At 36.8% G+C, this 11,313-nt stretch overlaps 3 protein-coding genes and 1 pseudogene across 3 annotated transcripts in view; 2 read left to right on the top strand and 2 right to left on the bottom strand.

Moving 5' to 3' along the window:
• Positions 1-3,719, top strand: part of LOC105137744 (26S proteasome non-ATPase regulatory subunit 7 homolog A-like) — an 8,432-nt gene extending 4,713 nt beyond the window's left edge. The window contains exon 10 of the mRNA XM_011043627.1: positions 3,270-3,719. Within this exon, the coding sequence (XP_011041929.1) occupies positions 3,270-3,341 (72 nt within the window). The 3' untranslated portion in view covers positions 3,342-3,719. The remainder of the gene's footprint in view (positions 1-3,269) is intronic.
• Positions 1-3,888, top strand: part of LOC105137542 (26S proteasome non-ATPase regulatory subunit 7 homolog A) — an 18,355-nt gene extending 14,467 nt beyond the window's left edge. The window contains exon 11 of the mRNA XM_011043436.1: positions 3,747-3,888. The gene's annotated coding sequence lies outside the window, so the exon portion shown is untranslated. The remainder of the gene's footprint in view (positions 1-3,746) is intronic.
• A 527-nt stretch (positions 3,889-4,415) lies between these two features.
• Positions 4,416-5,869, bottom strand: LOC105137470 (uncharacterized; annotated as a pseudogene).
• Positions 5,870-7,508: 1,639 nt separating this feature from the next.
• LOC105137381 (uncharacterized acetyltransferase At3g50280-like) lies at positions 7,509-9,280 on the bottom strand. Its single transcript, XM_011043134.1, has one exon. It carries the CDS (start codon positions 9,169-9,171, stop codon positions 7,705-7,707), a length of 1,467 nt encoding a protein of 488 aa, XP_011041436.1. The 5' UTR covers positions 9,172-9,280; the 3' UTR covers positions 7,509-7,704.
• Positions 9,281-11,313: the final 2,033 nt, after the last annotated feature.

Raw genomic sequence — 11,313 nt, 5'->3', positions numbered from 1 at the left:
GTCTGGCTAAGTTAATTGTGTGATGCTTGAATCGTAATTTTTCAGTGCCATTTGAAGAAGATGACAAGGACCCAAGAATCTGGTTTCTTGACCACAATTACCACGAGTCAATGTTTTCCATGTTCAAAAGAATAAATGGTAATTCATGGGAACACGGTTCCTTAGTTTGCATTCCTTTCTATGGAGCTTTTGGTTTTATGAAATTGACAAATTACCTTTTTCAGCCAAAGAGCATGTCGTGGGGTGGTACAGCACTGGGCCAAAACTGAGGGAAAATGACCTGGAGATTCACGGATTATTTAACGAGTAAGAATACCAACTGTGATTTTGAAGTTCTGTTGTGCGGAGAACCAATCATTATTAACTTGTGCCCAACTTTTAAAGTTTGTGTACTGATTGCTGATCGAAATTGACTGGTCTGGCTTTTATTGTATTATCTGCCTCCTCGAAAATTGAATCAGTACTCATGAAAGATTTTTTTCTTTTCTCCTCTATTCATCAAGTTTAACCTGGCATTGCAGTTATGTTCCAAACCCTGTCTTGGTCATAATTGATGTCCAACCGGAAGAGCTGGGAATACCCACAAAAGCATACTATGCTGTTGAAGAGGTAAAAGAGGTAAGTATACAACTTAAATAACACCCTGAAGATTTAATTGGTTAGATGTTCTGATTAAGTTGTTTATATACATGTAATGCTGTATTCACACATGTTAGGAACATATAATGACAGTGTGTTTGTTACAGAATGCTACCCAGAAGAGCCAGAAGGTGTTTGTGCATGTGCAATCAGAAATTGCTGCCCATGAAGTTGAGGAAATTGGTATGCCACTGACAGCCAGTTTTCTTTGTTTTAAAAATAAATTCAATTCATGCGGTGGGTGCTTTTAGGGGAGTTTCCTCAGCTGACATTCAACGGGGTTGAGCTGCTCTTTTATGATTTTGCTTTGTTTCCTCTTCCAACATGGTTATAATCTAATATTTATCCGAAAAGAATGAAGTTGAGTCTAGCCTTTGATTGTATGCATAAAAGTGGACACTTCTGGTGGAATAACACTATCATTTGAATCTGTTTTTGAACTTTGAATCTTCTGTGTCCACTTTAACAGGTGTAGAGCACTTATTGAGGGATGTGAAGGACACAACAATTAGTACTCTTGCAACAGAGGTCTTGGGTGCTTGATTTATCCTGTAATCTTCTTTGATTCTCTGTAGAAGAGACTCAGTGTTTTTGTTTTCCTTGCAGGTTACTGGGAAACTCGCAGCTCTGAAAGGGTTGGATGCTCGGTTAAAAGAGATACGTGGTTATCTTGACCTTGTCATTGAAGAAAAGCTCCCATTAAACCATGAAATTCTGTACCATCTACAGGTTCAGTTTGCACCTCCCAAATTCTGTACCATTGAAGAAAAGCTCCTATTGCATTTGTGTTTCTGTTAATTGAGTCATGTCTGCCTGAAGATAACAATCGAATCTGCAACCAAATTCATTATTTTAATTTCTGTGAAGAACTTGAACTTAATTTCAATTGTAGTTGACATGAACTATCATTAACTCTTTGAAATTTCACTGGTTTTGACTTTGATTATTCTGGATGGGATCTCTTCCTCGGCTGATGCAAATCATAGAAGAGAAATTTTTCACAAGAGTACATTTGTTTTCCAAGATAACTGTGCTTATGTTTATTTTGTCTGTCAGCCTCAGCTATCCACTTTTTTTTTTTGTGGAATTTGGATAAACATTTCTTTCCTCTTGAGCCGTTCATAATGGAATCATCTAAAGGAACGTATCGTTCTTATAGAAAACTCTGTGCCTCCTAGAAGCAGAGTAATGTGAACTTCTTAGGAATTCTTTGGTGTTAACTTTTTAATATGAAGTTAATCGTCTGCTTCCACTGCCTGATTCTGTGATGCTACTGTAGAAAGGTTTAAATTGATTTCCCTATTTTCCTTATCTTTGAATTTCAAACCATTGCCAAATATACTAATGGTGCTGTGAATGGAGTGGTTTTCTCTTAATTGTCTTTCAAGGACCTGCATGGGTCACAGTTTATGCTTAATGCTATCCCAAGTACAATTATGGACAAGGGGTATGGTCAATGGTTTTTAATCAAAATTGTTTGTCCATGGAACCTATTATCCCCTGGTCCTCCCATATGCTCAAAGCAAAGCCCTCACAAGCTCTAGACTGTTCAATGTATATCTATCACACACCCCCCTCCCTGCTTTTTTTGATATCTGGGCATCGTCTCAGTTTGCCAATCTTCCTGAAATGCATATTTATTTCAATTCCCCTTTTACATTGCCTAGGATGTGTTCAACCTGCTTCCGAACCTGAACGTGGCAGACTTGATCAAGGCTTTTGCGGGTAAAGAAATAAAAATTGCAAAATCCTGTCTTATTTATAGTTTTTTTGTTTACTGCTTTAAATTTCCACTATGTGCAGTGAAAACAAATGATATGATGTTGGTTATCTATCTTTCTTCCCTCATCCGAAGTGTAATTGCTCTCCACAACTTGATCAACAACAAGGTTAGATCATGTTTCTTTCTGAATCTTAACACAAGCTGATCATTTTAGTGCCATTGAGCATGCAAAACATCTAAATGTTGGTCCAATTGACAGATGGGAGCCAAATATTGCTGTCTGGACTTGTAATTTATGATAACACAGATGATGTTTTTGTGGAAATGATGCTGTCAAGATGTTCCCACATCAGTGCTAGCAGATCCAGATAGTATTCTTGGGAGCTGTACAATTGATCAATGAAAACATCTTAAATTTGTTCTTAATGACTTGGACATCCTGGAGAGTCTTATTTAGTATCCTAAAATCATGCATTTCTCACCTCTTCCACTCCTTCAACTTAGATCTTATTTTGAACCTGTGAAACGTTTGAAGTTAATGTGCGGGGCATGAATCCCTTCACTGTCTCAAGGTATCTGTTCTCAATTTTGGAAACGCTTCCTTTCGAACAGAAACACCATAATCATTATTACCAATTGATTCCAACATTGATTCTCTTTTCATTTAAGGTAAACCAAACCAAGTTTACTTCAGTCTATTCATGTATGTTTCTTACCTTTTAGAGTCTTCGATGTTTGGCCCTTTTTGATGCACTTATTTTCTTTGGTTCTGCCCTTGATACGTAGCTCCGCCAATTTCCATCAGCCTGTTTTACTGAGCTTGTTGATGTGTTACTGATTGACGTGGGTGCTGTGTGTTTTCAATCAGTCATCTATTGTATTTTTCTTACCGTGTTGGTTTGTTCAGATGCTCAACAAAGAACATGAGAAAGCAGAAGACTTGAAGCCCGTTGCTTTACCTCCTGTTGCTGGAAGCTAGACATGGGAATTTCATCGGCCTGGATAGTTGCCAGTTACCTGGAGATAAATTGCAGTTACTGAATTTCTCTCTGATTCTCTCGGCCTCGGATAATCTTGTGTTTTCTGGTGCTAGAGGGTGGAGTTGATAGGGGTTATACCGGAAGAAATTGCTGAAAGTCGTGTTTCTCGTGATTGAAATACAATATAAAAATTCATTTTGATGTCCTCAATAGTGTCTGCAAGATCCTAACTTGATGATGAACCGATCATTCTTTGGCATTGGATTCTTTTGCCATGGTCCTAGGTGATCTTGTACTCTGATTTACGTTGCAAGGGAGGTCGGCATTATGCCATCCAAATGCCAACTTTAAAATTCATAACATGTGATGTTTAATTAGTGGTTACTGAGCTAGCAATTTTGAAGGACAAGGGAGGTTTACTACCCAAGTGAGGGAAAAAAATGGAAAAGCGCCCAAAACCATTGAAACCCCAAGCAACATCGGAGTTCTGTACCCTGTTCTAAAAGGATGCTTCAGAAACCATGAAATTAATTTCTTTTATTTGCATATGACAGTTTGACACCGTTTTTGTGTACGAATATGGGGATTTAATAATCGAATGTCTCATCCGCTTTATCAACAAGAAATTTACTGGAAAAGATCGTGACATTGTCCAAACAAAATCACTAGATCAGTCAATAACGAGATCCTATGGATTTTTTCCGGATTATCAGATGTTGCACCTTTGTGATAACCATAGTTCGCCCCCTAAAAGCATCTGGTGAACTTTGCTCCTTCAAATGACACAGGCTAGTAAAGGGCTAGCTTAAACAGAAAATGCCATGGAAATTCCTGTATCTATCTCTGACGCGGTTTGTGGGGATACGTTGGTGCAAAAAGCTTAAGAGAGCTTGAACTCGTGGTTAATGGATCATGTGGGAACGAGAATCATCAAAACGAGTAGGAATGATGGTTTGCGAGCATTCTAGTATGCTAGCTTTATCGGCCCAGAAAGCCCGGGTGTTCTGCTGGCTACAAAATATCAGGGACATGGCGCCAGATTGATCTTGGCATGGTAGCTTGCTCCCTTCACATGGAAAATGAAGATACTACTCAGATGTTAAATGGAATGAACGGGTTAGGTTTCTGACATGGTTTTTTAAGTAGATATAACTACATTGCCTCCTGAATAAATATGCATCTTGTTCAACTTACACCTTACAAGTTACAGCAAGGCAAAACCTGATAACGGCACAAGTGATACTGCAAAAAACCATTCTTTCGAGAGATTCAATGCCTTGGTTCTAATCAATCTTCTTTAGTGTAATCAGGCTGAACTGGCTGTTCAGACTCCCCATCCATCAGCACTCCATCCATAACATGTACTACAATCTCCCTTCTCCTGAGGTCTACCTTTTCTGATCGAATTCTATTAACCACCAGCATCCCATCTCCATCTTTTGAATGTACAATGTAAACCCAGATAAGGAATCATAGAAGACCTCTTTACCAGAGGGCACTGTAGTAGAAAAAAGAGTTCGAGGAACAGCTGAGAAGCCCAATATGCGGGAAACTACTGCGTATGTATCATTCCTCTTCTCTGCAACCAAGCTATCATCAACCTGTAGCCTTAGGTCACGCTCAAAAGCTTCGTGGGACGGGACAAAGACTGTAAAAGCAAGATCTTCTGGCAACATTTCAATCATCATCTCACCAAATTTTCCAATTGCTTCATCCTTGGAAACCTTCCTGTTCCTAATGGTTCTGTAAGACCCTGTTACTTTATTTCTTAGTGATGCCTCCGGAAGCTGGAAAACTGATACCATAATCACCGAAAGGCAACAGATAGAAATCACCACTCCTACAAGCGCTATTGAGTTCTTCACAAAGCACCCTCTCCTCATTTTCTTTAACAATTTAATACATCACTAACAAGTCATCATAAAGCATTTTTTGCTATCAAAACCCCATGCCAAAATCCAAGAAAAATCTGCAATCAAGCTTTGACCTAAATTTGATTATTTAATTACTTCAATATATACTTTACAATGGAATCAAGCACAACCTCAGCAGTAAACTCAAAACCCACCCAAGAAAAACTCAAGAAGTCACTGCCAAAGACTAGCAAGGGAAGTGTTTTCGTGTAGAGAAGTTTTTACCTTCAAAAGATGCTAGTGGCAACTTGCACGGCCAGGACCTTGCAATTCAATTCCCTCGCTGACTCTGGCTCTGGTCTTCGGAGTTCCATGAATTTAACTTGACACATTTCGATGAAGTTTTCACTGAAGTTAATAGGTTAGAGTTCGATTCACCAGATCTGGAAGGAAATTCAAAAGCCACGATGTGCGGAAACATTGCACCCTAACCAAAATTAACGGGCCTAGGTCTAGTAGGCCTATCACTGGACAATAAAAAATCTGGTCCAGTGACTTGCCTTAAGCATCTTTAGAAAATTTCTGGGAATTTTGTTTTTGCAGTCATGTTATTCTTCTCCGAATAAGTTTACCGAGATAATTACCCCCCTTCAAGGTTTCTGAATTTGAGGATAAATGGCATTGTTACAATCACATATACTAATGAAATGCATTGTGTTTTGCATATATCCATCAACATGATCACGAGAGGTAGATTTGAGAATTTTCCTTCTTAACAGTTGCTTTCAAATTATACTTTGTAGCTCGGGACTTCTTTTTTACCCAATTTGATGCTCAAGTGAAAGTGATACTCGATATGATAAAATCTAGCTTCAGCGAAATATTTTGACAATTTCTTCACGTCATTGCAAGCTCCAACTTATCACGAAAATCCTTGACTGTATAGCAATGGGCAATAAACTAAAAGGCATGTCATTTAAATGCCAGAATGTTATTAGTAAGTCTCTGTTTGGGCTAAAATTTGAAAAATCGTGGTTTTGGAAAACCCATAAAATAATCTTATAACACAAAACGTGCTTTTGCGAACTCAATTATTATACCAAACACAAACTAAATCAATCCCCCCAATTGATTTTAGCAGTGATCCATGTAATTTTGCACCAAGTCTGGATCGTTCATGATTCCTAAGAGACAATCCATCTTTAATATTCTTGCTCGATGATGGCTCTAGGGCAACTTTACGTGGGATGCAATGATCTTATAATTAACTTCTCCTCACCAGTTAAAGTTTACACGAAGGATGACCGTCTTTTATTTTCTGAAACAAAGCGCTGGCACATAGTACTGATTTTATCTATCCTTTAACCTCACCCTCTCCCAACGCCAGTGGTACAATATCATTATTGCATTTGTTTCTGTCATGAATAAGGGTTTAAATCTTGCCAAGGAGATGATCTCGTTGCTAAGAAGAACGAAATACAAGAATGCGGTATCTTAGATGGGTGAAGTTATGACAAAAGTCATGGGCAAATGATCAAATGACTTAAGTAGATGTCACTTGTATAAGAGTAGACAATTATTCGTACAGTTTATCTTACATTCAAAAAAGCGATTTGTCGAAGTCTAGACATAGATGTTAGTAAGATTTTAGGTACAGAGTAAAATTAATTAGTTTAGAGTCATTAAAATATTATTTTGAAAGTTTTTATTTATTTTATATATATTATCTCTAGAAAAATAACCAAGCCTTATAAATCTCCAAAAAAATAAGAAACAAAGGCCAAAAAAACATATTTTTCTTAATATTTTATCTTTATGTAATAACAAATTCATATACACTCGAAATATTTTAATAAAACTATATAGCTATTAATAAGATGATTATATCTTAAATTAAACTACATAAATGATATTTAATTTTATTCTAACAATTATAAATATTAAAACTAATTATAAAATTAATAAAAATTAATTTAAAAAATATATTTTTTTAATAAATATACATATAATAACCTTTTAATTACTTATACAGATGAGGATTATCTGTTCTGGATAATCGTCCAGGACAAAACCATACCCAGTTATATGCACGAGCATCAACAAAGCTGCTCATCTCTTAAAAGCTTAGCAAAACAAGCTATATAATTAAGCACGTGTTTATTTTTATGTTTTAAATATAACTGGGTAAAATTTTGAAATTTTTTATTTAAAATTAATTTTTTATTTTAAAATTATTTTTATATACTGAAATAAAAAATAAAATTTAAAATAAAAATCATTATTTTTAAACATTTCAAAATAAAAATTACCTTGAAAAAACATTCAAATATCATACACGCTCTTATCCAGAAAAAAAACTGCCACGAAGTTACAAAAGAGAGACATCCTCTTCCTAGTTCCAGTCCCAGTCCCAGTCCCACGAGGCAGGAGCCTCTCAAAGCACATGTCCCCACCGACATTACAATGGCCCACACAAGACAATCAGATAATCACCACCGATGAAGAATAACTAGCGAGCTACGAACTGCATGAACTCCTGATCAGACTCAATCCCAGCCATTGCTTCAGGAGCCAACACAACCTCAAGATCCACAGTACCATTACCTTCCCTGCCAGGAAAAGCAGAGATCTTACCATCAAACTTGTTGGCCTTCCCACTCCTAACTGCCAAGGGTCGACCCCACCCAAAATCATTATCGTACATTGGGAATCTTGGTGAACTACCCATGGTCATTGACGCCCCATCCAAGTTCCCTAACGGGAAACATCTTGGATTCCTTTCCCAATCCTCAACAAAACGACGTACCATTTCGTCGTTATGGGCAGCAACAATTTTGTTCAGCTGCTCAGCACACCAGCGTAGATCCCTAGACAGCACTTCCCCAGCTGACGCGTATGCGGGGACGCTTTGAATTGCGTTCCCGAAATATAGCGGATCGAGTTTCGGGCTCAAACGGTGACGGCAATTAACCGCCATCCTAAACGTGGTCGTTTTTGACGGGTTCAACTTCCTTGCACGTGTCACCGCACGCCACAGAAGAGCACACAATGATTGAAACGACGAAATCTCCACCACTGAAAGGTTTGACTCCATTTCTTGCGGTTTCAAAACCGCGTTCTTGAACCAGCTTTCGAGGATTCCAGTCATCTTGCCTTTGTTGCGAATCTGAATCAGTGTATCATTGCTTTGTTTTCCCATTAATTCAACAGCGTCAACATTAGTATTATCTGATTTTTGAGTCCATTTCTTGTTGTTGACTTTGGATTTCAGCTTCAAAATGGCTTCTCTGCTAAAACTGAAAATTCTTTCACACAGTGGCTCGTTTTCATTAAAAGTGACTTGAGGGCCACCTTGAGGAACTTTAAGTACAGCTTCAGAAATCAAGATTGAGTTTCTTGAGAAATCAGGCTGTCTTGATATTTTCTTGATTCCTCTCGAAACTTCAGCAAAGGTATTAAAGAAGGTCCAAAACGAAGTACCGTCAGTAACAGAATGGTTCATTGAACAACCAATAAAAACCCCATCAGCTAATTCTGTGACCTGAACGGCCAGGATTGGTTTATAATGGCCCTGGTAGCTAACAGTGCTCTCAAAAGCAAAGAAGCCTCTGACGCAATCAGGTACGTGAAGTGGACAGAGAATATCTTGGATGGAAATACTGGTTGCGGTGGCATGGATGAAATCTACGCCTGCGTCGTTGCAGGTGATGTAGATGTAGCCATTGGAGTCAGTGTTGAAGCGACCTGCAAGTGGAGGGAAGTGAGAGAGAGTTTGAGAAAGAGATTGCTTGAGGTGGGAGATTAAGGAATCGACGGAGAGTGTTGGAGGACGAGTGAAAAGGCCACCCTTCTGGATGTAGTGGCAAGAAAGCATAGGTAGGTCAGAGACTGAGAGCTTGAGATCTTCTAGAGTGGATTTTTGGTCTGGGAAGACGTTGCATTGTGAGACAATTCTTGCAGAAGTAGCAGAAGGCATTTTTGTGAAGTTTTGGATTATTTGGTTTTTTGGACGAGAGCTACTTGCTATTGCTGTTTGTATGATCTCCTCTACTTGTGTTTGTCTGCCAGGGAGGAGTGGGGACTGGAGAGGGAAGTGGGTGATGTATATATAGGAACGTCTTGGGGTGTTCGGTTCATGAACCTGCCTGGCTTAGGTGGCCTCGCCATTGAAGAGTATAATGGACATTAATCAAGGGTTTTTACCTGAATTATTTATTTAAACGTGGGCCGAAGTTTTTTTTTTTAAAAAAATATGGGCAAATAATAATTAACGAGTTGCAGCTCAATTCATTGGCGACTTGTCATAGCTAATCTAGGGGTGTCATTTGATACTGCTGAATTAGGAAAAAAAGAAGAAGATAATAGCTTAATTTTGATTTTCTTATAAGATCTTAGGATTGATTTTACTAATTTGAATATCGTGAAAATAATGAGAAACTTGAATTGAAAGGGTCATTTGCATAATTTTGTTTCAAAAGATATATAATCACAGCATTTATTCTTTGTATATTTTAATTATCTTTCTAAATAAACTATTTAACTTCTAGTTATTGAATCAATATATTTCCAAAAACATTTTGTCTCCGCGAAGAAAAACTATCAAATGTTTCCAAATCATTAGCAAAAAAATATGATGTTTTAATTTTCTCTTCGTCAAATACAAAAAACACACACAATCATCAATTCTATTCTTTTTTGCCTCAAACGAATTTAATTAATGACCAAAGAAATTATTATTTAAATATCTTATTTTGCTTATCTTAATTGTATTTTAAATGTGATTTTTTAAGGATATGCGCACTTTAATTGACCCTTCAAAAAAATCTTACCTAAACTATGGGCTCAACCGCACGTATTAATATCCATCCGATCATTACAAGAGGCTTTTTTATTGCAATCGATCTGCTTTATAACCAAAAAATATTTTCTAAAATTTAATATTAAAAAACTCTTTCAAAACATGATAATTATTAGGGATCTCAAATTCAAGACTCTCAAATGAAACAAAGAAAAATACACACGCGCACACAAGTAGTGTGGTGTTCAAAACTAATAGAGATGTCATAATTAATCCACCATCATTTATTATTACAAATATTTCACTTCAGTAATTTATTTGATATCATCACTAATCATCTTAGTTTTTTAATAGCTAGCTTGCCAAAGTAATTTTATGTCTACAACTGAACATCATATATTCCATACATTTTAATTTTAAGCATCAGTTTTCTGTTAAATGATAAAAAAAATATTTTAAAATATGCACATCAATCAAGACTAAATTCCTTTTATGAATAATCTTAAAAAATATCATCCAAGTCTATGTGTGTGTGTGTATTGAGATGAGTTTAATAAATAAAAAAACTAGATGTTGAATACAAAATTTGAATTAAAAAAAATGATTTTCTTTCTAAAGAGCTGGGATTGGGTTATGATGCTTTTTGGAGTAAATCTGATGTTTAGATTTTGCTGTTAAGATTCAGAATCCTGTGAGATTTTCCTTCATATCTCAGCAGTATCAACTCGAGTCTGCCTTGAATCACAAAATGCCCTCACATATGAGATATGCATGCCTCACATGCATCTAAATGGTAATTAACGCAAGATAAATCACACGTACGGATTTGGTGTCTGCTGTGCCAACTCTTTAAAGCGAGTTCTGCGTTACATGTCAAGACAAAAAAGATGGAAACGAATTGTTTCCTGCGTGGCATGCATGAAAATGTTTGTAATCCGACGCGGCAGGCATGCATGACCAGGTTAAGGATAATTTGTGATTGATCAGCTACTTTTGCCTCTCTGATCACTGGGCAGCAAAAACCTTGATTGTTTGACACAAGTGTGCCTGTTACATTTTCTAATTCCCAACACTTTCATGAATAATCGGTGAGACTTATTTCATATAATTCAAGGAATATATATAGAACAACTAGGCATTTTTATTTTCGCTGCCCTTTATAATAACTCTAGAATAGATAGCCCAAATCGATTCATTACAATTAATTAATCCTGGAACACTGCTCCGTCAGTTTGCAAGTACTGTAAATAAAGATTTCATGAGAGATTGAAGGACAAAATACAAAATCATGACATCAGCGTTTAGCATTTACTCTCTGTA

Source organism: Populus euphratica, unplaced genomic scaffold, assembly GCF_000495115.2.
Source record: "Populus euphratica unplaced genomic scaffold, PopEup_1.0 scaffold1.1, whole genome shotgun sequence".
NCBI classification, from domain to species: domain Eukaryota; kingdom Viridiplantae; phylum Streptophyta; class Magnoliopsida; order Malpighiales; family Salicaceae; genus Populus; species Populus euphratica.
The sequence above is the reverse complement of the archived record's forward strand: the minus strand, read 5'-3'. Positions and strand labels throughout refer to the sequence as shown.

What these genes read in the sequence shown, in the direction of transcription:
- LOC105137381 (XM_011043134.1), bottom strand. Translation starts at nt 9,171, where the DNA reads ATGCCTTCTGCTACTTCTGCAAGAATTGTCTCACAATGCAACGTCTTC.